This window comes from Sprattus sprattus (assembly GCF_963457725.1).
Source record: "Sprattus sprattus genome assembly, chromosome: 3".
Classification (NCBI taxonomy): Eukaryota; Metazoa; Chordata; class Actinopteri; order Clupeiformes; family Clupeidae; genus Sprattus; species Sprattus sprattus.
Genome location: NC_137922.1, coordinates 25363541 through 25389022, shown reverse-complemented (window position 1 = coordinate 25389022; position 25482 = coordinate 25363541). Strand labels below are relative to the sequence as shown.

The 25482-nt window shown below is 43.3% G+C and overlaps 1 protein-coding gene across 1 annotated transcript in view; it reads left to right on the top strand.

Moving 5' to 3' along the window:
* Nucleotides 1-659: 659 nt before the first annotated feature.
* The window catches only part of zranb3 (zinc finger, RAN-binding domain containing 3), a gene marked incomplete at both ends in the record, with an annotated part of 87764 nt that continues 62941 nt past the window's right edge, over nt 660-25482 (top strand). Inside the window, 4 exons of the mRNA XM_080835415.1 lie at nt 660-811; nt 7996-8014; nt 9295-9473; nt 12805-13036. Coding sequence (XP_080691541.1) covers nt 660-811; nt 7996-8014; nt 9295-9473; nt 12805-13036 — 582 coding nt within the window. The remainder of the gene's footprint in view (nt 812-7995; nt 8015-9294; nt 9474-12804; nt 13037-25482) is intronic.

Below are 25482 nucleotides of genomic sequence, written 5' to 3'. Positions count from 1 at the left end.
AATTACAGTGTGGTTTAGGTATCTAGTTGAGCTGAAAAGTTTGAATACACGATATGTTTTATCGGTACCCGAGTCAGATTTGACTCATTAAGTCACATAAGGTGGTCATAGGGTTGTAATAAAGGAAATGTCAGTAGCAAGATAATGGTGGTAGCTTCCTTTAACGCACACATGTCATCTGTTCTGCACAGGAGCACCATCAAATCTGACCTCTTCAACGTTGAACAATAAGTTAACATAACACAAATACCTTAATTCAAACCAACCTGCTGTGAGATATGTATGATTATTAACGCTGAATTTAACCACAGGGGATTTAGCAGCACAGAGGTCTCTCTTCAGTGTATTTGATAACAGCTTACGTCGCGCCATAATGACGTACACCCACGCAGCCGAAGTTTCGACATTACCGCGCGAAACTTCTGTTTAGTATCACACAAACGTGTAATGGTATTGTGAAGTTTTTAAAGTGTTATCGCTTTATTTAAGAGGTAAAAGTCTCATATTTGCGAAGTTACCGCCTTGCTGAACGTTGTCAGATGATCTTCACAACACTTGTAGTTTCTACAACCTCGCTTTTTTACTGTCCATGGTTCCCCCCTCTAAATAACGCTGTGTAGGCACGGTCTATCTTTTTGAGGATTATTTCTTTCGAAGAAATGGAGAAGAACAGCCCAACAAGCTGCAGTCAGAAATCTTCTATTGACCAGGGAGGGGACCACAAGTTTGCGTCTCTGCCTGAGAAGTTACAGAAGAAGTTGATGCCTTTTCAGCGAGAAGGGATTGAGTTTGCCCTGTCAAGAAAGGGAAGGTAAGTGCTCACTTTGCAGTTTTGAGTGTTTTATGGTTACCACTAAACACTTCCCTATGAAGACCACTGACTTTCAGCCTCTCAAGTGCTTCTGGTTGAAAATGAGGCATATGTGGCTTATCCGTGGAGTTCACGTTAAAATATCACAAAACATGTCCCCAGCGTTGCAACACTGAGGTCGCAGACTTGCTAATTTACTTCACCAAGAAGTCAGCTGCAGTCGATGAAAACCTCGGGGAGAGCGGGTCCCGGGAGTTGACTTGAAGACGTTGTTGTGATGAGGAAGTGATCAATACGGTGACATCGGAGGAGCTGTTCTCGGCGGATGGGGTCAGTCAGTCAATTAGGGGAGAGACATCAGTGTGACAGCCAGCATGCGTCCGGGAGCCCTCCGGAGCGTCTCCCGGGACTTGCAATCCAAGCTGTTAGTAATGAACGGGAAAGCCTACACACTCTAGGCCAGGTATCGATTGTGAGCGAACCGTCAGCATACAACAAGTACGTACCGCTCGGTCAGTCAGCTCAGGTGTTTTAAGTGGCTTTTGTGGGGTAGCTCTGTGTCTACCACTGTAGTCCAGTGCTGCATAAGTTTAAAGACAGGTGAGCATCACTCCATTTTTAATGAATGACGAGACAGGGGCGGGAGTGGCTGTCAAGGCTCAGACAGAGTACTTCTGTGCCCACTGGCTTATTTAATTGAAACGAGGCCCCATTTCCCACCCACACTGTCTCTCTCTGTCTCATTCTCACTAATGTCGCAAATCTATACAAATGATTGCACTGATTTGTATTCTTAAGCTGGGAAAGAATGCAATCAGAGGTTATTCGTATTCAGAATGATCTGTTAGCAGGCTTGCTGTGTGTCTGGCTCTGGCCGGGGGACAAGATGATCTCCAAAGCTCCCACCCCCCCCCACCCTGGGACCAGATCTATGACTGTCCATTTGCGCACAGCAATGCACACACTCTGTTATGCCATTTGCGCAGAGCCAGCCCCCCCCCCCCCCCACACACACACACCTGGGCTTGACTGTTAGACAGCTTAAAAAAAGCCCAGGTAGTCTAGACAATCAAATTGTGTAAATATAGCCATGACACTGCCGGATAGCTGGAAGCCATCCCTCTTTCGGCATCAATGTAAATTCCAGTCACCAAGTGTTTTGATTGCAATTAGGCTCTCCAGTCGTCCAGGTCCTGCATCATAAACTTGATGGGCACAAATGATGGGGGCCACTTGTAATGTCGGCTCCATCAACAGCCAATTAGCCTTGGAGCCTGTCTCCCTCTCACACTTCCTTTTGCAGGTCCAGCGTCACGCCTTCACTGTGACTGCCCAAGGCATGGCAGTGACTCACTGCTCTGATATGAATAACTAAATATGTAGTGTTGTATAGTAACAAAGTAGAAATACTTCGTTACTGTACTTAAGTAGTTTTTTTGGATATCTGTACTTTACTACTTATATTTCTGTTGACTTTTACTTTTACTTCGCTACATTTTGCAAAAAAAAATGATACTTTTACTCCGATACATTTCCTCTGAAACCTTCGTTACTCGTTACAAAATCAAATCGTCTTTAGAAAAAAAATTAATCATGAGCGTGATGAGACCAACGCTGTAGTCTGAATTATTTTCATCGGCGCTGCATTATGGTCTGTGACCCTCCAATCAGTGCCTTGGCTGCAGCGGTGACACCAATAAGGATACATAGTACATACTGGATTGGATTATTTAGCCATGGATATCAGGCGATTTTTGAAGAGACCATAGAGTGCTCCCACTCCCACAGATGCCCGCAAAAGGCCTCAAGTACAAAGTAAGAATGAAGATAATCAATTCACGTTTTTAAACGTTGTTTTGGTTTGGACAGCATCGCATTCAGACAGGGACAAACTCTAATAACGTGCTTGCAAATACGATGATGCAGGTAACAAGCCAGCCTTCCCGGTCCCATCTAAATAGCCTGGATAAAACGTAAATTCTTTCAACGAGTAATTATCCTCACACATATCGCTCCTACAGCACCAACTAGCTCTGCCTGCTTTGCTTCTACAAACGGTGAGCCATCAGGTACCACAGCTGCCCATATCCGAGACACTGACACACTCGCACTGACGACGCGCATGATACTGCCATGGTCATGAACACAGCTCAAGCACAGCTGGCTGATAACGACAGCAGTGATGTCAACAATGTGAGTAACATCAATGGTGGTGATACAGTGATTAGTGAAGACCCATACTTATGGTGTGACAAATAAACAGATAGAGAGAGAATTGAAATGGTTAAAAAACATGACCTGTACAAATTTGGAAGTTTCAGTTGAAAACATTCAGAAACAGAACTATAAAACATCAATCAAACATTGTTTTGATAAAGTAATAAAAAAGTTACACTACTAAAACACTGCACTCAAAACCTCATAATTCAAATCATTTACAGCTGTTTCATTGTTAAAGTCATATAGCTACTCACAATAAATGTCAGTTCCACATTCCACATAGCGCTCAACATTGTTCTTTGCCCAGGGCCTCCAATTTGCTAAAACCGCCCCTGGTTCTACGCATGCGCTAAACCCAGTTTGTTAGGGATTGCTAGGGATCTGAGATGAGGCATAGCTCGTCGCTGCCTCACCATCTCACTGTCTCCTGTCAGTTTGACATGCGCAAATTCAGCGATTTTGATTATAAAATTGCTCGCAATCAAAGTCAAGTCAAAGTCAAAGTAGCTTTATTGTCAACTACTTCACATGTGAACATACAAAGCAGTCGAAATAACGTTTCCCACTCTCCCCACAGTGAAACACAGTGAAAGTGCACAGGCACAACAGATAAACAACAGATAAACATTTCTTAGAAATTTAAATCATGCAGAAAATACATTTATAGCACATATCAGGTCCTATAGAGGTCCTTTCTTTTGTCTCCCCCACCCCCTTCATTGTTGTGAGGCCTACACATAATTTTCTTTACTTTTTTTTTGAAATTCAATAAACTACAAACACATTTATTCACTGTCATTGATTCAATATGTCTTTAACTGATAACATAATGGTATGAAGCCAGGACAGCCTTACAGAGTTGCGACGCTTTGTGTTACATTGCTTCGCGTCGGGGTCTGTAAGATCACAAAATTCATAGTTTACCCACCTCTAATTTTACAACTACAGCCCTGCTGTCAACCCAAAAGCGTAGCTAGGACGAGGTCAAGCGCTATACAGTGTTAGTGATTCTTTTTGGAGTAATATCTCCGCGATACCCTCCAGATCAAGGCAAAATGGGCTGCAGTATGCAGTGGAAGGATATATCCAAAACGTTAAGATCAACAATGAAGGGGACACAACAATAATTGAAGCAAAATCATACAGGTCTCAATCAAAAAATGCCAAACCCCACAACCTCTTCATTAAATGCCACCAGCACAACCTTGTAAACTAGTTATGTTCTTTCACCGCTGGTCAACATGGAGCTACATTTAGGGTAATGGATGCAGCTGTGTGGCCGCCTACACCGGTTGGGGTAGTGGTCCAGTTGGTGCTGTTCCTCTATATCTAATAATAATAATCAATTTTATTTTTAATGCACCTTTCATTTAAAATAATCTCAGAGTGCCTAGATATTATAAGCTAACTTTAATAATACAATACAAAAAAAAATAGTTGACATAAGCATAATGGAAAACTTAGTAGTGCTAGATTTAACACAAGGCCAGAAATGCCTTCTATATCTCTGCCTGTCTGAGTGATAGTCTGTGACTGAGGAATGGCCAAAGCCAGTTGGATGATGAGCTGCGGTAGATTTTGCAGCGCTGTGCAGTACAATGCGAGGATTCTGTATTATTTTGGAGGGATAGTAAATCTGTCTCTCTCTCTCTCTCTCTCTGTATCTTCTCTCCTCTCCCCTGTTTTCACTTGTTCTTTCTTCTGTCCTTTTCACAAGAGGGTAGAATTGTTCCTCTCCTGATCAAGCGAGCAATCTGCTTTTATCATTGCTACAACAGACACACAATTCACACAGTGCTGATTCTGGGGGAGATGCTCACGACGGGAGCCCCGGTGTTGTCTCTCCTAATGAAGCTGTATGAGTGTGTAAATGAGAAGAGAGAGGAGGGGAAGAAAGGGCTCTGCACCGTAAACGAGCGAGGCGTTGCGGGGAGGCCAAACGACTCCACACACACACACACACAGAAAGGGCTCTGCACAGTAAACGCAGCGAGGTGTTGCAGGGAGGCCGAACGACTCTCTGAAACGAGTCTGCATCAAATGTGGACGAGCACAGACGCTAATTCATCATACGGCTGCGAAGTGATGAAACCTGCTTCAGAATGTAGATTAGTGGGAGGTGTGCTGACACAGTTATCTTGCTTAATGATCCCAGGCACAAGCACCATCTGATAGAAGTGCTAGGGTCTGCACATATTACCTGGGGTCAGTGGCAGGAATATGAGAGATGATTTACTGGGCTGTTGGGGTCCTATGCTCAATAGACATCGCTTTTTTTTGTATTCACTTGTGTAGGTAATGAGGTATGTATGTGTGTGTTTGTGTTTGTGTCGTCATAAACAATAATACTAAACTACCTCAGATCAAACAGTGTTGTTGTTAGTTGTGATTTAAATGAAGTTTAAATGATTGTAGTAGTGTGAACAGCTCCATTATCAGCCGTTGTGTTACTGGACAAAACAGCAGAGAAAATACCCATCACTGCTGTCAGACACTGACCAATAAGCCCATTGCGACCTAGAAGAATAGCCTACATTTCCCAGGGTTCTATGATCCCTTTTCTTTCTTTTTTTTTCTTCTTTTTCTCACGCTCCAAACAATGCATCATTATCCATGCAATCAGCTCTTCTCCGGCAAACCACTGCATCAGGTGACACTTGAGCCATTTGGCTCGGAAGATAACATTCAGAGATGGGGGTGGGGGGTGGAGAAAAAGTTTTCTGTGCTGTTGTCAGGCAACGGGGGCAGAGCATCCTCCTGGAAGCAAGGCGGCTGGCACGCTTCAGGTTATTTAAGGAAGAATGATTAATGTGTGGAGAAATGGCAAGCACCTGACTTGAGCCTCCCATTGTGTGTGTGTGTGTGTGTGTGTGTGCATTGTGCCAGACAAGTAGAGAGTGCTCGAGCAATTAGACAAAAACAGCAGCAGCAACCAGCACATTAATCACGCTCTTCAACTGAAGGGGACAAATGTAAATGAAGAAGGAATCAGGGCAGCTACACACACACACACACACACACAGACAGCTTCCCACCCTTCTCACCGTCAGACATGTGCTGAGTTCACCACCATAGAATCACCATCAGACATGTGCTGGGTTCATCACCATAGAATCACCGTCAGACATGTGCTGTGTTCATCACCATAGAATCACCGTCAGACTGTGTTCATCATCACCATAGAATCACCGTCAGTCATGTGCTGTGTTCATCACTATAGAATCACTGTCACCATAGAATCACCGTCAGACTGTGTTCATCATCACCATAGAATCACCGTCAGTCATGTGCTGTGTTCATCACCATAGAATCACCGTCAGACATGTGCTGTGTTCATCACCATAGAATCACCGTCAGACTGTGTTCATCATCACCGTTGAATCACCGTCAGACACTTGCTGTGTTCATCATCATCATAGAATCACCGTCGGACACGTTCATCACCATAGAATCACCGTCAGACACGTGCTGTGTTCATCATCACCATAGAATCACCATCAGACACGTGCTGTGTTCAACATCACCATAGAATCACCGTCAGACACGTGATCATCATCACCATAGAATCACCGTCAGACACGTGCTTTGATCATCATCACTATAGAATCACCGTCAGACATGTGCTGTGTTCATCACCGTAGAATCACTGTCAGGCATGTGCCATGTCCATCATCACCATAGAATCACTCAACAGCCGCTCACGCTTCAGAAATATGTGCATACTAACACTAAGTAGCAAGCCTTCGCTAGGAGGTAAAATGCAGGGCTCTATCTACATCATGCGGTTGAAAGTGGTGACTTCCCTCATAAAGGGGTCATTTGGGGGTAGGATCAGAGGCTGTTTCCTCCGAGAAGAGCTCTGTTGCGGAGAACCGTGTGTGGCATAATCCTTTGTTATTTCAAAGCTCTGCTGTCAGCATTGGGCTGGAGCGTTTCTCTGACTGTGCACTGGGCGATCTCAAAGTGTGAGTGAAAACCATAAAAGCATTTTTTCTCGGTGCAAGTCGCTAGTCAGCCCAAATGTCTCCCGCGCGCGTGTGTCATGCACTGTCATTAGTTCCGATCACCTGCAGAGAGAACATTTTAGTCGGCGTCTCAGATTTTTTGACAGCTCAACACTTCCCCCCCCCCCCCCTCCTGCCGAGATCTCTCCTGCAGAGCAGAAATTAAATTCCCCAGTTCCTCCTCTGATTTGATCGATTTTTCACCCAACGCAGGAAAGTGTGAAACTCAATAAAGAGCTAATTTATTTTGATGAGGGGCCTGTATGCTCCCCTGTGCCTGGCCTAATGCCTCCTGATTTATTGAAGACTGCCTTAATTGTCATGGCGGGTCACAGGAGGCGGGAGGAGACACGGCTCTAAAGAGTGCCGGAGCAGTGGAAGTGCTCCTCAGTGCCGGAGCAAATTACACACCCACGGCCAAGATTGACCTGCTGTTTTTCTCTCTTCCTTCTTTCTCGCGCCTTTTTTCTTTCTCCTCTCTCTCTCTCTCCCTCTCTTTTTTTCTCTCTCTCCCTCTCTTTTCTCTCACTCTGTATTTCTCTCTCTCGCTCTCCCTCTCCCTCTCTTGTTTCTCTGTCTTTCCTCTCTGCAAACCCTCTTTAAATTGTTGGCTGTGTGCGTTCAGGTGTCTGTGAGATGATATTGAGCAATGTTCAGCAGACAGGAAGCTCAGCTACTGCAATAATGCTGGGATCAATATGTGCTGCTCTCGTCTCCCCTCCCCTCCGCCAGGCCCCTCTTGTCACTGATTTGAGTGGCCCAAAAAGCCTTGTTTCGAGTTAATCGGCCAAGGCTTGTGCTGCCGATGTGGATGTGATGGAACTCCGAGCGTTTGGGTGTAAAATAAGCCTGAGTTCTTATTTAGAATGTTTTTTGTTTGTAGAATGTTTTTTTTGTTGGCTGCCGTGACGATTCTGTGTTGTTTATCTCATGTTTTGTTTTTCCCCCTCTGGTTTTCAGATGCATGATTGCAGACGAGGTAAGGAAACATGAAAAGTTTTTCCTTTTTTTTTTTCCTCCTCTCCTATCCTCTCTCTCCTCCCGCCTTGCATAATTCTGTTTAGCCTGCTGTGCAAGCTTTCATCTCCCCCGAGCATTTGTCAGACCTCCCGTTATCAACCCAGACACAAATTTATTCCACAGTCAGACTCAGAATCTCTCAATGAGCAGCACTCACCATGCACACATTTCTTACCACACTGACAAACAGAATCCCATCTAACACACCCCTGTGCCTTTGTTCGTCACATAAAGCCAAAGAGAAACTGCAGACAATGACAAACTGATCTGCCTCCCCATCTCAGTCAAAAAAGTCAAGAGAGATCCACTTTATTATCTTGGGGTCAGGTGTAAAATGATCATGTGCTTAAAATGGAACAGGAATAAATTCAATTCAATTCAACTGAGACTATAGTCTGACGATGTCATACTCATAATTCTAGTCAGAATATGAGTCTGATACTGCTCCATTGAGCTGTGATTATGGGGGTGTGTTTCAAAGAACCAGAAAAGAAAATGCCTCCTCGCTCAATCGGATACCTAGAACCAATCAGAGCAACGTAGTATGACCATCTTATACATTAAACTTTTACCGGATCCCGTAGGAAGGACAACAAAAACATCTTTTCGATCGACAAAATAATAGCGTTTATCTGGTCCTCTTTCAACATATATGAGCTGTCAATATCTGTGAGATTTGCATGCCTACGTTATACTTATTAGCAGCGAGGCTAGCTAGCTACTACGTGTTTCAATGTATTTTTGCGTTAGCAATAACCTAACAATAATTGTCTAGAGAGCTTCAGTGAAGACCTACAATACTCTGCAACATTCGTGTTGCACATACACAACTAACCGAGTCAATGTAGACATAAAAAAGTCGTGTAGATAGCTTAATTCACATAAAATATTTCCCACTTACAGGCTCCCGAGACGCCGCCATCTTGGTACGATTTCGAATCTACCGTTAATTCAACTCAAGCCATCTGGCCATTATCGTATAAAGCCCGCCCTGACAATTTGATTGGCTTGATCCGCTTCGGCTCGACCATAATTTCTCCCCAACGGGGCTAAGTTTAGGCTGGCATCCAGGCTAGTGAGACTATGAAATAAATAAAGAATTTGACTTGCTGACTTGACCTCTCTGGGCTTCCATACCTGTGGTAGATATGTTTGTTGTGCTTTTGTGGCCCCATGGCCATATGTAGGGTCACGTGTAGACGAGGGTGGTAGTAATGGGGTCTCCTCGGGGTCCCACAGATGGGTCTGGGGAAGACCATCCAGGCCATCTCGGTGGCGTGCATCTACAGGCATCAGTGGCCGCTGCTCATCGTGGTCCCGTCCTCCCTCAAGTACCCCTGGATCGAGGAGCTGGAGCGCTGGGTGCCGGAGCTGCTGCCTGGAGACATCAACCTGGTGGAGAGTAAGACTGACACCAGGTAGGTCAGACACCAAGTAGGTCTCGCTTGAGCCAAATGTGTCTAGCCAACGCATCTCTCATCAACCTGGTGGAGAGTAAGACGGACACCAGGTAGGTCAGACACCAGGTAGGTCTTGCTTGAGCCAAATGTGTCTAGCAAAGGCATCTCTCCTCATTCCAGGCGTCTGACAGGCGTTCCATGTCTTGTGTTTTGTGGCTTTAAGTGTGAGTACTCTAAGGGTAGACAGACGTGAGAGTGATGGAATGGATGTCTAAGTTTGTTTATGTTACTTTTTTATGTAAATACACTAGAACAATACCTTGCAGTATTGAGCCATGTAGGCGAAAGGGAAAATAAATGCGAGTGATTCGGATTCGCTCCAATACTTAATGGGTCCTTCCTTGGACCATGCTACACATTTTCACCAAGTTGCATGAAAATGAAATCCTTCGCAATCCTGCTTACTGACCGAGGGACCGGTAAAAGAAACGCACAGAAAACATAAACTCCTTGGCGGAGGTAAAAAAAAAAAGGAACAAATTGTCAAAAATTCACATTGAACAGCCAAATCCGATTCAACTGACAAAATTCGGTTCACTGGTATTTGTCTAAGGAACATTTAGCTGGTGTGAAACATTAGAAGACTGGTCTAACGAGTTGGCAATCCCAATAGGCCTTCTTTTGGAACCACTGTTGAAATGAAATGGATTACTGATGTTATGTGCTGGGGGTAAATTGTGCTCTCTTCTCCTGCGATTATCTTGTCTTGTCTTGGTAGGAAGTTATTTTAGTTTTGTCTACTTGCTTGTTTACTTGGGGCCTCGTTACTTTTTGCCTTAATAGAAAACAGTGGGACCAGGCTGGAGAGAGAGAGAGAGAGCGAGAGAGAGAGCGAGAGAGAGAGCGAGAGAGCGAGAGAGAGAGCGAGAGAGCGAGAGAGCGAGAGAGAGAGAGAGAGAGAGAGAGAGAGAGAGAGAAAAAAAAAGAGAGGGGGCAGAGGCTCAGTTCTGTTCTGCTGAGGTGGGAGTTCTCCAGCCCTGCTGACACTTTGGCTTCCGGAAGACACTCTGTCCTCCATCCCCAGGAGGGAAGAACATGTCCACACAAACATAAACAACCCCCCCCCCAGCCGAAAGAAAACTGTCAAGCTGAAACACCCCAGCACAACACCATCTTCCACGCCACACGCACAGACCCGGACTCCTGTCTAGCTGTCAATCAAATCACACAGAGTCTGAACACACACACACACACGGACAGATATAACAGCCATCGCCTGACGCCTAGTGAGCGAGCCATAGATCAATCCATGGGGGCATTCCGCCCAGTGCACACTGTGCGGTCATTAAGCCCTGGTGCGTGTGTAACACACGGGGAAGGTTTTTGTTATCGATGAAGACAATTAGTGGTGGCAGAGCCGCTGTGGCGAGCGGAAGAGAGATTGTTAGTGAGGGGCTTCGTTAGAAGAGCTACGACTTCTTCCTCTTTTTCTTATTTTTTCCCATTTTATTTCTCTCTTGCCTCTCTGGGGTATTTTTTTTGTACTGGTTATTGATGCTTCTAAAAAAAGAGACTCGGCACAGATTGGTTTGTTCATTCTGTGAATTTCAGCACAGGGGTTAAGTTGACCTGCATGTCGCTACCATGGTAACATTTACTGCAGAGCTCATAGTGAGGATGATATTTAAGTGCTTAACGCTTTCACGACTGCAACAACTCACAGATTTCATTGGTATGTAGTATATGTGTTGGTTGGTGAAAGTGGACCATAAATCAGGAAAAGTGAGTAGTTAAATGTCTGTGCTTGTGCTGAAACTCCACGACAGGGGTAATAGACCGTATGGATTGTTTAGGTGTTCAAGCTCTTATTTAGGAGGAATTATTGAGTTTGTTTTGGTTCTCAAATATCTCACAGATGTTGTTGGTGTGTCATTTATGTGTTAGTTGGTTATAATCAACCATAAATCTAGCAAAGTACGTAGAGTAGTATTTTACTTTCTAACCACCAAGACGTTAATGTCGAGCTTCAATATTCTGCTTCACTCCCTAATGTTCAAACTAGTTTTCAAAAAAGATGGCCACAAACTGTCACAATACTACAGCCTGAAAAAACATCAAATATACTGCATATAGAGCGTGTAGCATGTTATCATCACTGAATTGTTAACAAACGTAGAGCTTGAGATACAGATTGTTGCAGTTGCCCGCCCAAACCCCAGTGCTCGTGTGTTAGTTATGCAGTTAGGGTCTTTTGTTGTGAAAAACGCATAAAACAGCAATGCCATGCATCTGAAGGCCAGCACTTCTTTCTGCATCCTGTGCGTGCTATTGTTTGTCCAAAATCATTTTGATTCTTTGACAGAAACTATTTCTGGCACCATTCTGTAGCTGAGAGACACCTGACTAAAGTGCTGCTGTGTTTGGAGTAAGCCATTTTTAGATTGTGTCATAACACATTTTTAGTTGTTGCAGATTTTAAAATGCAGATCTTCTCAGTTAATGGCCTGTTAAAACCAGTAGACATTCATGACTAAGCTTCGCGTGAGTTTAGAAGACTGCCTTAGATAGTTAAACTTGGCACTGAAATCATGTCAAAGGGGTGCTGGAGACAAAGCTTTTTCGAAGGGGTACCACACTCAAAACCCAACACTTATTACAGTTGGTTCTACACACTGAAATGATGTTAAGAATCAGTATCGCTGTGTTGATAGAGATTGATTATTACGGATATTGATATTGATATTGATGGTGCAGCACTATATGTATGCTGCCCATCTGGCACCAGTCTGGATCATGGCTAGGCTCATCCAGTCAAGTGCTATGCTATGCTCTGCCATCAGTCAGTTATTGCTAAGTAATAATGATATCAGTCAGGAATTGCTCAGTAATAATGCTGTGCTATTAGTCAGGAGTTTGTCAGTAACAATGCTGTGCTATTAGTTTAGTAATTGGTCAGTAATAATGCTATGCTATTAGTCAGGAGTTTGTCAGTAATAATGCTATGCTATTAGTCAGGAGTTTGTCAGTAATAATGCTATGCTATTACACTGTAGTTAATCAGTAACAATGTTATGCTATCGGTCAGTAACTGCTCAGTAATAATGCTATGCTATTAGTCAGGAGTTTTTCAGTAACAATGCAATGATATTAGACTGTAGTTTGTCAGTAGTGATGCTCTGCTATCAGTTAGTAGTTAGTAGTGATGCTATGGTATCAGTTAGTAATGATGCTAATGCTATTAGTCTGTTGTTAGTAGTGATGCTATGCTATTAGTCAGAAGTCTGTCAGTTATGATGCTATGCTATCAGTCAGTAGTCTGTCAGTAATGGGCTCTGTGTTGACTGGGCAGGGGCATCAGCAGCAGTAAGGTGACGGTCCTGGGCTACGGGCTGCTGACCACAGACGCACGCCCCCTAGTGGAAGCTCTCACCAAGCAGAAGTTCCAGGTGGTGGTGGTAGACGAGTCGCACTACCTGAAGTCCCGTAACGCGGCGCGGAGTAAACTACTGGTGCCCATCATCCAGAGTGCCAGCCGAGCCCTACTGCTGACGGGCACACCCGCACTGGGGAGACCAGAAGAGGTACCAGCGCACACACACACACACACACACACGCACACACACGCCTGCCCACCCGCCTGCACTGGGGAGACCAGAGGAGGTACCAGCACATGCACACGCACACACACACACACACACACACACACACACACGTCTGCACTGGGGAGACCAAAGGAGGTACCAGCGCGCGCGCGCACACACACACACACACACACACACACACACACACACACACACACACACACACACACACACACACACACACACACACACACACACACACACACACACACACACACACACACACATGCATATATATATTACACATGTACCGTGTAATGTGTAGTATACATGTGTAATTTGTGCATATGTATACAAATATCTATATGTCATCTGTATTTGGTGCAGTGTGACATTTAGATGGTGACTAAGGTTATAACTCATTACTCTTTACAACAGGGATTTGTAATTAAAATAAAACTGTTAAGGTGTTGACCTTCAGCTTTGAGTTAAAGATGGCCAAAATTGTACAAATGAGAGCCCCTATAAATGTACACAGAATACCTCTGTGTCTGGATACTAACCAGTGCAGTAGGTAGTTTTATTGTTCAAACTTATTAACAAAGAAAGTAGTTCTGAACACGTGATGAGAGAGTTTTGTTTTGGACGATCAGTATGTATTCTTTCCTTTATTGTTTCTCTTATTGCAGTTGTGGAGTGTGTTTTTAAATGTTTTGTTTGATTTATATTTCGGCATTCTGGTTCCATAAATCATGACCTCATGCATATGAACACCAGACATGCCCAGGATGCACAGGAATATTGGGAAACAAAACAGTTTCCTTATTCTTTAAGAACAGAATTATTATTATTATAGTAGTTACTATAGGACTTGCAGCATTTTATTCATATTAAAACTACACACCAACCACACCGAAAAATGCATCAAATCTCAATGATCTCGCTTGCGCTCACCTGTGCAAAACATCTTAACCACACACACACACACACACACACACACACACTGTTGCAGCCCAGCTCTCAGCAAGACGCCACAAGGGAATTTCAAATCACGGTCTTTATTAACTCTTCAAATCAAACAAAGGTAGTCAAAATGAACAGAAAATAAGGGGAAACCTACACCTTGCACCCAGTGCAACCAGCACCTTCCCCACTGTCTCTCTCTCTCTCACTGCTTCTCACTGACTCTTTAAAACTCTAACTAAAGGCCGATTTTTACTTCTCCGATTCGGTCGTAGAGGGACACTTTGGCACGCCTTGGCAACACCTTCACCCAGGTGTTAACGCCCATCCGAGCCCTCGGAGAGCTGGTCGGAGAAGAACGTTTTTTTCTAACTTTTCGTAGAGAGTCGGAGAGAGTCGGATACCCCCTTGGCTGTGATTGGTCTACTAACGACATTATTTCCCAACGACATCATCACTAGGGATGTCACGAGAACCGATACTTACGATACCTTTCGGTACTAAAATAACAAAACACTGACGATATCCATTTTTTTGAAGCACCGTAAGTACCATAAGCGCCGGTGCCAGGTGTTAGAATCGGTGCTGCGCTTCTTCTGGAACTGACGGGGGCAGTATACGCTTCGGTGTTCCAGTCGAAGTTTTGACATGTTTTTCACACGCAGATCTGCCATTTACTATTGTAAACGATGAAACTAGTGGAGGCGACCAGGTGTGAAGTGTTGCCAGACTGGAAATGGCGTATCGTATCAGGCTCATTTTGGAGGATAATTATCAAATCTGGCAACACTGGGAAGGCGGTCGACCAAAAACGCGCAAAAACGTGGAACGAAAGGGAGATACCCTTTCCAAAAGACGTAATATTAGTTTGTGAAACACCCAGAGAAACACAAATATCCGACGAGGCTAAATCCCGGACGCTTTTGGAATCCCTGCCGGACACATTTTTGAAGTCTCGAAAAGAGGACATGTTCGGGTAAAACAGGACGTCTAGTCACCCTACTTTTGAACATTATGCAAACGATGGTACCGTGTTCTTCAGACCAAGGGAGATAGTACTTTCAATTTAGCAAAGCACCTGAAAGACAGTCATCTGTATTTGTTTAAAGAACTCAAGGATAGTTCTGATTCATATGAACAACATCCAAATAATGCAGTTTTTCAGTTTAAAAAATCTTTCATACTGAAATACACGTTACATGACGTTTGAAATGATGGGCTCGTATGTTACAATGGCTTATGTTATGTACGTAGTTTAGGTTAGCTATGCTGTAGTTTTAACATTAGCCTATAGTCTACCTTGCTAAGAAGGAGATGGAGAGAGAAAGAGAGCATGTATCTTGCAAGTATCATGACTAAACTAGGGAAATTCACATGTCCTAGTTTAATATAGTTACACATAAATATGCAATTGGTTTGATAATGTTTTTTTTTTCAATGCCATAGACTCAATGTAGCCTATAAGACGATTTGCGAATGACAGCTGGAATTTCGCCGCGACCACACTGAACATTTTGATTATTTTTTTATTAAATACGTCCTTTAAGAAGCTCAAAACTCATGTTCATCTTTTTAGCTGAATGGCTGAACTGTTATATCCACCGTTTTGTTTTGCACTGTTGTTGTTTTTGCACAGTACCTTTTGAAAAGATGCCTAGAAGTCTGGAATGTGTCTGGGGTCACTAGTTGTTGCACTTTGACCATTAATTGCACTTTATTATGTTGTGCTATGCTATATTGCACATGTTTTGTATGTCTTATGACATTTTGCTATTTTCACATATTTTAATAAAGAAGTTCATGTTTCAAGTTGAAGTGCATGGAATCTTGGAAAATCCTTATTTTTTTTTTTAACGTGGTATCGAAATTGGTATCGAGAATCGTGTTATTTTACTGGTATTGGTACCGACTACTGAATTTTTGGTATCGTGACACCCCTAATCATCACCCACTGAGTCAATGTCTCTCATAAAAGAAAATAATCGCCAAGTTCTCCAACAGCTGTGTCCAGCTGATTCCAACCAGTATACAGCCGCGGAAAAAATTAAGAGACCACTTCAAAATTATCAGTTTCTCTGGTTTTACTATTTATTGGTATGTGTTAAAGTAAAATATACATTTTAGTTTTATTCTATAACCTACTGGCAACATTCCTACCAAATTTCAAATAAAAATATTGTCATTTAGATCATTTATTTGCAGAAAAATGACAATTGGTCAAAATAGCAAAAATGATGCAGTGTCTTCAGATCTCGAATAATGCAAAGAAAACAAGCTCATATTCATTTTTAAACTACACAATACTAATGCTTACACTTGCTGGAAAAAACACTTCTCAGAGTTGGGGAACATTGTCAGAGCTGAAAATTGGACTCATCAGAGAAGACGAACTAGAAGACCCTCCAGTCCGCTTTTTTCAATCCTTATGGTCTTTTACAAACCTCAGCCAGGCAAAGTACAACGTTGTCCCGGAAGAAAAACTTGCTTCCTTTTGCTCTGACAATGTTCCCCAACTCTGAGAAGTGTTTTTTCCAGCAGGGCAATGCTCCATGCCACACAGCCAGGCCAGTAAAGGTGTGGATGGAGTACCACCAGATCAGGACCCTGTCATGGCCAGCCCAATTTTGAGACCTGAATCCTATAAAAAACCTCTGAAATGTGATCAAGAGGAAGATGGATGGTCACAAGCCATGAAAAGAAGCCGAGCTGCTTGAATTCTTGCGCCAGGAGTAGCATAAAGTCACCCAACGGCAATGTGAAAGACTGGTGGAGAGCATGCCAAGACACATGAAAGTTGTGATTTTAAATCAAGGTTATTCCACCAAATATTGATTTCTGAACTCTTCCTAAGTGTAAGCATTAGTATTGTGTAGTTTAAAAATGAATATGAGCTTGTTTTCTTTGCATTATTCGAGATCTGAAGACACTGCATCATTTTTGCTATTTTGACCAATTGTCATTTTTCTGCAAATAAATGATCTAAATGACAATATTTTTATTTGAAATTTGGTAGGAATGTTGCCAGTAGGTTATAGAATAAAACTAAAATGTACATTTTACTTTAACACATACCAATAAATAGTAAAACCAGAGAAACTGATCATTTTGAAGTGGTCTCTTAATTTTTTCCGCGGCTGTATATAACACTTGTTGTCTATCTACATCTCACTCACGGTGTGTGTCGAACTCACTTTCATTAATCCAGCCTACTGATTTCTTTTTATTCAGACGCTACATAACTTTCATGACCACAAATTAGGGCTGGGCAACGATTAAAATTTTTAATCGCGATTAATCTCATGATTTCCCTTATTAATCACGATAAATCGCATTTGTATACGCAAAATCCGACAATGAATTCAAAAGTAGTGTACAGTGCACATTAATGTTATCCTGTTCGTTATGAAAAAGAAAAAAACTGGCCACAAAATCCTGAGCCACAATCATATCATTTAAACAGGCAATTTCTGAGGTAACAGCAGAAACATTTTACTTTCATCGGGGAGCAGCATAACCAGTCTATATTCAGTACCAAATGTCCCTGTTAGAGTGAGAAACCAGAAAACACTTTCAGTGCAGTTTGTCAATTCCTAGAACTTGACACTGTTATTTTAAATGTACTGCCATATGAACTAAAGTGCCATTGCATTTGTTGTGCAAACACTTAACATCAGCATTTGTATCTAGCAGTTACTACTACAGAATTATTACTTGTTTAAACTAAACATGTAATAATTGTGACGATCACAGCTCCATGACCGAAACATAAAGAGGAGACCCTGAGATTTATAATAATAATATAATATTAACTACTTACTGGCCGAGAGTGAGGTACTGCAGGTAAATATCAGACAGAGGCTGTAAGGTATCGACCGAGCGATAGCGAGGTTGATGCTGCGGGGCCGAAGTCCGATATACCTGCATGATCGAACGGTCGAGGTTAGTAAGTTGTTTATTATATGGCATTTAAGCTCTTTTCATTTTGAAAATAAATGGTAATTGTAAATAGAAAACATGTCGTTTTGTTCAGCTCTCAAGTCTTCTCACGACACAGTGTTTCAGGTGTTGCCTAGCAAACAATGACTTGCTAACTTCAAGTTACAATGATCAATAGAAAACGGACAACAGGGCTCAGCTTAAATGGCTTTAATTTACAGTTAAACGCAAGGTTTTCAAACTATAGTAGTCAAGTCTTCATCATCACTTTCAATAACACATCTTCGCTGCTTCTGAAGTCCTATAAAGTATTACCCGATATCAAAATGTTCGCGAAATCTGTCAACTGTCATGTTACCACGACATTCAACTGGTTTCCTGTTCTCAGATAATTTCATAATAGGAGTCCTGATTCTATCAATAAATGCTCAGGGCTGTTGATATATTAATTTTTAAGGATGTAATGTTTAGTACTTGGTACATGGTATCACTCATTTTTAAGATTGATGGGGTGTGCAATAAGAATACTCATCAGACCGCAGACCGGCTAAAACGTCAATGCGCGGCTGGCATGACTACCCATTAGCCAATCAGAATGCTCGTACTGTCGTTGCCATATAATAAAAGTTATTTATTAATGGTTACAGTTATATATATATATAGTATCTAATAATTATAACAAGCGTGTGGTGAATGTCAGTGTTATGAAGAGAAACAAAAGATGTGATGTCAATTCAGTTAAATGGTAATATAAACAAACAACAAAGATAAAGCAAAACCAACGACGATCCCAAAACCAAAACCAACAGCAATACAAATCTCTATCTCTATCCCAAATCCAACGATAACCCAATCCAACGACTCTCATCCAACTCTCCATCCAATGCTCTCCTTGACTGCAGACTGATCAGGGCTTTTGTAGCCCAGCCAATCATGGGGGCCACCTGTTCACAATCACCTGCTGTACACCTGTTTCTAATTAGCTGCTGTAGAGACAGAGACAGAACAGGCATGCAATATCACAGGGCGGGGTCGTAACATCCCCCCCTTAAGACAGAAGCCCACCTCAGTGGGATTCTGCATACTCCAAAATCCCCATTTACCTAAACATCCATTCGCCTATTCACCTGTTCACCCATTCACCCACACGCACACCATTCATCCAGTTCACCAGTCACACAACCTATTTGTCCCTCAGCAATTCCGGGCCCTGGAAAAGCAGTTTAAGAGGGACAGGGGAGGAGACAGGAGAGGAGATAAATTAATTAAACATGCAAGCACAATTTCACAGCCCAACCCATCCCCACATCTGGAGTGTGGGCCAACGCAATAGTCCATGCAAAAGTTCCTTTCCGTTGTGAGGTGTAAAACCACTGTGGAACAGTTTAGTCAGGCCATTCTCCACCCGAAACTGGGCCTCGTCCTCCACAATTTCCTCTCTCTGAGTCCATAGCTGCGTTTTCATATCCTCAATCGGAGTGTCTTTCTCAGCTAGCTTGATCCCTTCAACCAGGCGCTCATAGTCCAATAACTGTATGTCCATGAGAGCGCTCTGCTGAGCATCCTTGCAAAGCTGTTCGAGCTCCTGTGCAGTCTGCTGGAGATGCTGCTTCTGTTTGTGCGGCGACCCTGGACTTCGTCCATCTCCTTAACTACAGACAAATGGTCCTTTTCTCGTGCCCTTTTTACTTTGATAATCCCAAAAGCTTGAGCCTCCAGCTGCCAGACGTTGGTCTGCTGAATGTTCAGTCGAACCATCAGGTCCTCTCTCTCCGAAGCACACTGCTCATGCTGCTGGATGCCAGTTTGCAGATGTTTGGTCAAATCTTCTTTACATCTCTCTGCGCCGTCCAGCTTCTCTCCTTCATTCAACATCCCAGTCATTCAACATGCCCCTCGTAATCCATCCTGAGGTTCTTATAGTCCGCAGGCCTGTGGATAATGTCCATTATTGCACTCGAAATGCTGTCTCGCTCTGCTTTTACAGACCCCACCTCTTTGGTCAAAGCAACAACCTCCTTCCTGCTCTTATCCAGCTTTTTTTTTCAATAAACATTTGTCATCTTCTAAGAATCTTACTTTCTCGTTGAGGCTAATGGTTTCTTGTCCATTACTATTTACAACTTAATTTAGTTCACACACAGTTTTGTCTCTTTCTTCCAATTCAGAATCATGATCTATCTGCAGTTGTTGGAACATTTCAGAGAGACTTGATTTATCTTTCTGTATTGCCTCAATCTTTTCTTGTTGTTCCGCCATTTCCGCTATTTGTGCGTCAATCCTTGCAGTCAAAGAATTGTTCAAATGAAATGCCTGGTCGAGCTGAAGTTGCAAATTATTCTCAAGACTGTTTGACTCATGTTCCCTGGCTGACAATTTATCAGATGCATCGGTAATCCGAGCCAGCAGCTCTTTGTTTTCCACTGTTATTTTCTCATTCACAGTCTTCATTTCAGACAGATCCCTCTGTATGGCCTTTACCTCCGACACACCCTCATAAGGATTTCCCTTAACCAATCGCTCCCCACAAATGAGATCGTCTTCCGTCACCTTTCCTTGGGCAATTAATCTTAACTGCTCTTTTTGCACAATAGAATAATCCTGTTCAACCATTCCTTGCCTTAATCTCAGTTTTACGATTTTAAATAGACGTTCTTTTTCTCTCCCCAATGCGTCCGTCTCAGCTAGCATATTTCTTTTCAGCTGCATCCCATTCTCCAATTCCGCCTCCATTTTCAGAAGCCTCTTATGCTCCTCAAAATCTAACATATTCATCCACCCCATATTGGATTGGGTTATTCACGTTGCTGGTCTAACCTACCCCTTTCCACCCAGTTACGAACACCTGTACTCAATTTCACCAGTATGCACAGCGCGATTCTCTCGCAGCGCAAGCCAACAGCTGCAGTCACTTTAAAAAATGACTTCTCCTTCCACGTCCACCCAACGAAAACCAAACGTTACCAACTATTCAATTCAATTCAATTCAATTTTATTTGTATAGCGCCATAACAATACAATTGCCTCTCGGCGCTTAACAGATCCCAGAGCCTGAACCCCCTTAGTGCATGCACAACGGCAACAGGGGCAAGGAAAAACTCCCTGTTAGGCAGGAAGAAACCTTAAGCAGAACCACGGCACATAAGGGGGGACCCATCTGCTTGAGGTCGGCCGGGTGGAGACAGGAAGGTGGGACGGGGGGAAGGGTTGTGTGGCAGAAGGGGAAAGGAAGCAACAGGGGCAATACACAGCCAGCATTTGGTCACTGGACATATGTATACATACATCTGGTGGTAAATACATGATACAGACAAGACCAGATTACTGTGCCAATAGGGTTACTGTTACAGGGGTAGGGGATGTAGGGACAGAGAAACATTTCGGTGGAGGCAATAATGTATATTGTATATAAATGCTAGCATAGGGTATTGGGTAGAGTAGGTGTACGGCAATGCAGTGGCGGTGGGTGCGGTTGGCCGAGGGTTTCTCTAGGTAGACCAGGTAGAGAGACTACGTGCAGAGTGGTGGGGGTGGGGAGGGATAGTTCCACTTCCATCAGCGATTGGAACACGCCTGGCTCCGGGGAGGCAGTGGACCTTGCAGGGGCCGCTTGTTGAAGGGGGGGTGTGGACATCTCGGACCATGGAGCTGCCGATGACCAGAGTGGTGGTCGTCACATCCAGCGGGAGAAGTCGTCGAGGGGATGATGACTGTGTTGAGGGCCCAGCCAACTAACAATTCTTCCGCGTGTCTCCCCAATTTCAAATACCCTCCGTGCTGCACTGCCAGTTTTATGCCCGTCAACAACACAAGACAAATGTACGATCCATCAATTCAATTAGCTTTTCCACCACTATTTCCCAATGAGTGGATACAAAGTTACCTTACCTTATCCCGAAAACAATCTCGGTCGAGCCCCCATTATGTGACGATCACAGCTCCATGACCGAAACATAAAGAGGAGACCACGCAGATTTATAATAATAATATAATATAAGTTATTTATTAATGGTTACAGTTATATATATATAGTATCTAATAATTATAACAAACGTGTGGTGAATGTCAGTGTTATGAAGAGAAACAAAAGATGTGATGTCAATTCAGTTAAATGGTAATATAAACAAACAATAAAGATAAAGCAAAACCAACGACGATCCCAAAACCAAAACCAACGACAATACAAATCTCTATCTCTATCCCAAATCCAACGGTAACCCAATCCAACGACTCTCATCCAACTCTCATCCAACTCTTCATCCAACGCTCTCCTTGACTGCAGACTGAACAGGGCTTTTGTAGCCCAGCCAATCATGGGGGCCACTTGTTCACAAGCACCTGCTGTACACCTGTTTCTAATTAGCTGCTGTAGAGTAAGAGACAGAACAGGCATGCAATATCACAGGGCGGGGCCTAGACCCGCCAGGGTCGTAACATAATTCAATTGATTTTATTATATTAGTAATATTCCTATTTCAAAAGTATACATATATCTCATGTTGCCATTCTGTATGCTGAGTATAATGATTTTACATAAATTACATAAATACCTGCATGTGTGTATTCATTGCACCTATCTGTTCTGTTTAATGTTATTTTCATATGAAAACCCATGGTTATAATTATAATTGTTCATAAGTTAGCAGTGTCATAACTACATTTCTGACGTTTATAACAAACCAACCCGCTTAAAAATCGGTTGAAAATTGATCAAGTTATCGTTATTTAAAAAGTACATGTACCACTAACAACACAATGTTACGTGAGCGAGCTGACTGTGGCAAGATGGCTGCCAAGTGCGAGACATCTGTGTATTTATATGTCTATGGTTTATCCGTTTCCGGTTTTGCGGCAGACTTTTACAAAATAAAAGCCTTTGAGCAAAATAATAAAACCTGCGTTAACGTGCGATAAAATAATTGTCGGCGTTTAATAAATTGATGGATTAACGCAAGATTAACGCGTTAACTTGCCCAGCCCTACCACAAATATAAATTGGCCAGCGATTTCATTTGTTTCTTAATGTAGAATGGTCGGAGCAAAGCCTCATGGGAAATGGGACAACTCCTGCACAGTTAAACTGTTAAACAAACTCCCGCACATAGGAAGAAGGCTGTTATCCTAAATGGGATTTATTTTATTGTCAAAAACGCGAAGTGGAGTTTATTTACAGCCAACACCATTGTATTACAAACACACACGCATAATGAGAAGGTAGCCTACACCTGGCGATTCTCTTGCCTTTAATCTTTCACCTTTAAATAATGTAAAACGTCGTTTTAAAGCGCTGTTGCCGTCCTTATAATTATTATTGCCGCGGTAAATTACTTTCTGCACCCACAGCCGTCGTAGAAGTGTATAGGGCCTGTAAGTACAATCAAATCCTTCTGAATCCGACCACCCGCCCATTTATTTCCGAGGGCGGAGAAGGTCGGAGAAGGATGCAGAAGTATATTTCACGCTTGACTAGTTGCTGCTCAGGTGCCAAACTTGTCTAACAATTCGCACCTGAGGTTGCAATCAGTGGATGCCTGACCTCACTAGTCTCCAGAGAACCTCCCCAGGGTCCTAAAGTCTGCCCCGTATAGTCCTGGTCACCCATGTTAACCTAAGTGGGAGCCTTAGAAGAGCTTGGGCTACCACAACACACACACACACACACACACACATGCACACTTCCCCCAGCAAACTCCTCAGAGACAGTGTGAAGCTCCAGTGTGTGTTTGCTCCATTGGATCGATCAAACCTCAGCAGCGATCATCTGGCACAGTGAGATACGGCACTCATTTAAAAAGATCAGATTCTCAACTCATCACATTCTTGAAAATGCGTCCGTTACAGCATAAACACAGCATACACCCACACCTTCTTTATAGATCGCTTTATAGATCGATAGCTGATATTGTGTCCGTTACAACATAAGCACCTTTTTTATAGATCGCGCTCTGATATTGCGTCTGTTACTGCATAAACACCTCCTTTATAGATCGCTCTCTGATATTGTGTCTGGACTTCAGCCATGATGTCAGCCTGCCAGAGCGGCTCCTGGATTATTTGGACATTTAACCGGCATCATTTCTCCCTCCTCACCCAACACAGTGGTGTTTATTTACAGATGCTTTAATCAAATTGTCAGGTTTTATTGAAACACCTTGCAGCTTTATTAAGTAATTGATTGTGCTATTAAACGTCTGATGCCTTGTCTGTCTGGTGAGACTGAACGGCTCTCTGACACACACATAGACACTTACACACACACACACACACATACTCACACACACACACACTCACACACACACTCACTCTCACACCGACACACACACACACACACATGCAGACACACACACACATACAGACACACACATGCGCGCACACACACACACACACACACACACAGACACACACACTCAGACACACCCACTCTCACACCCACACATGCAGAAACACACACACACATGAGGCACACTCAGACACACTCACTCTCACACCCACACACATGCAGACACACACACACACACACATGCACACACACAAACACACACGTCTCATTTCATTTTCAGGTGCTTTGCTTCCACCTTCGCCTCTGGCCCTAAATATTTCACAGGCACAGATATTTACTTAACCCCGCTGCCCTGCAGGAAGCCGCCATGAATTGGAGATGCTCAGCCGGCTCCGTGGTCTGAAAGGAGGATTTTTTTTCTCTTTGTTCCCTCTTCTTTCCTTTTTTTGCCTCCTCCGCCTGCTCTCTCGTTTCCACTCAGTAAGACCTCGCATTTGAGCACACACACACACACACACACACACACACACACACACACACACACACACATTTGAGCACCTTAACAATGTCTGCGGCGGGCCTGGGTGCTCTCAAAGCGTCCGCTCTCCCCGCTGACCGCACTTTTATTGCTATCTGGAAGAGCCACACATTACTGCCACTGTCTGCACCTCTGTCTCCTACTCACTATCTCATCCCCTCCTTCTCTCTTCCTCTCTCTCTCTCTGTCTCCTACTCCCTCCATCCTACTGCCACTGTCTCATCCCCTCTTTCTCTGTCTCTCTCTCTCTCTCTCTCTCTCTGTCTCCTACTGCCACTGTCTCATCCCCTCTTTCTCTCTTCCTCTTTCTCTGTCTCTCTCTCTGTCTCCTACTCCCTCCATCCTACTGCCACTTTCTCATCCCCTCTTTCTCTCTTCCTCTTTCTCTGTCTCTCTCTTATTTGCCTTAACTCCTTTTTTATCCCTCCTTCCCTTTCGCTCTTTCTCTCTCTCATTCTCTGTTTCTCTCCTTCGCTCTTTCTTGCTTCCCTCTCTGTCTCCCCCTTTCCCTCCCACACCCACACATTCTCTCTCTCTCTCTCTCTCTCTCTCTCTCTCTCCCTTCCTCTCTCCCTATCAGCTGCCTATGTAACAGCCAGGCATTGGTGTCTCCCTCAGTACAGTATGTGTGTGTGTGTGTACGCATGCAAGTGTGTTTGTGTGTGTGTGTGTGCATGTGTGTGAATGTGTGTGTGTGCGGACTGAAAGTTAGTGTGTGCTTCCGTACCA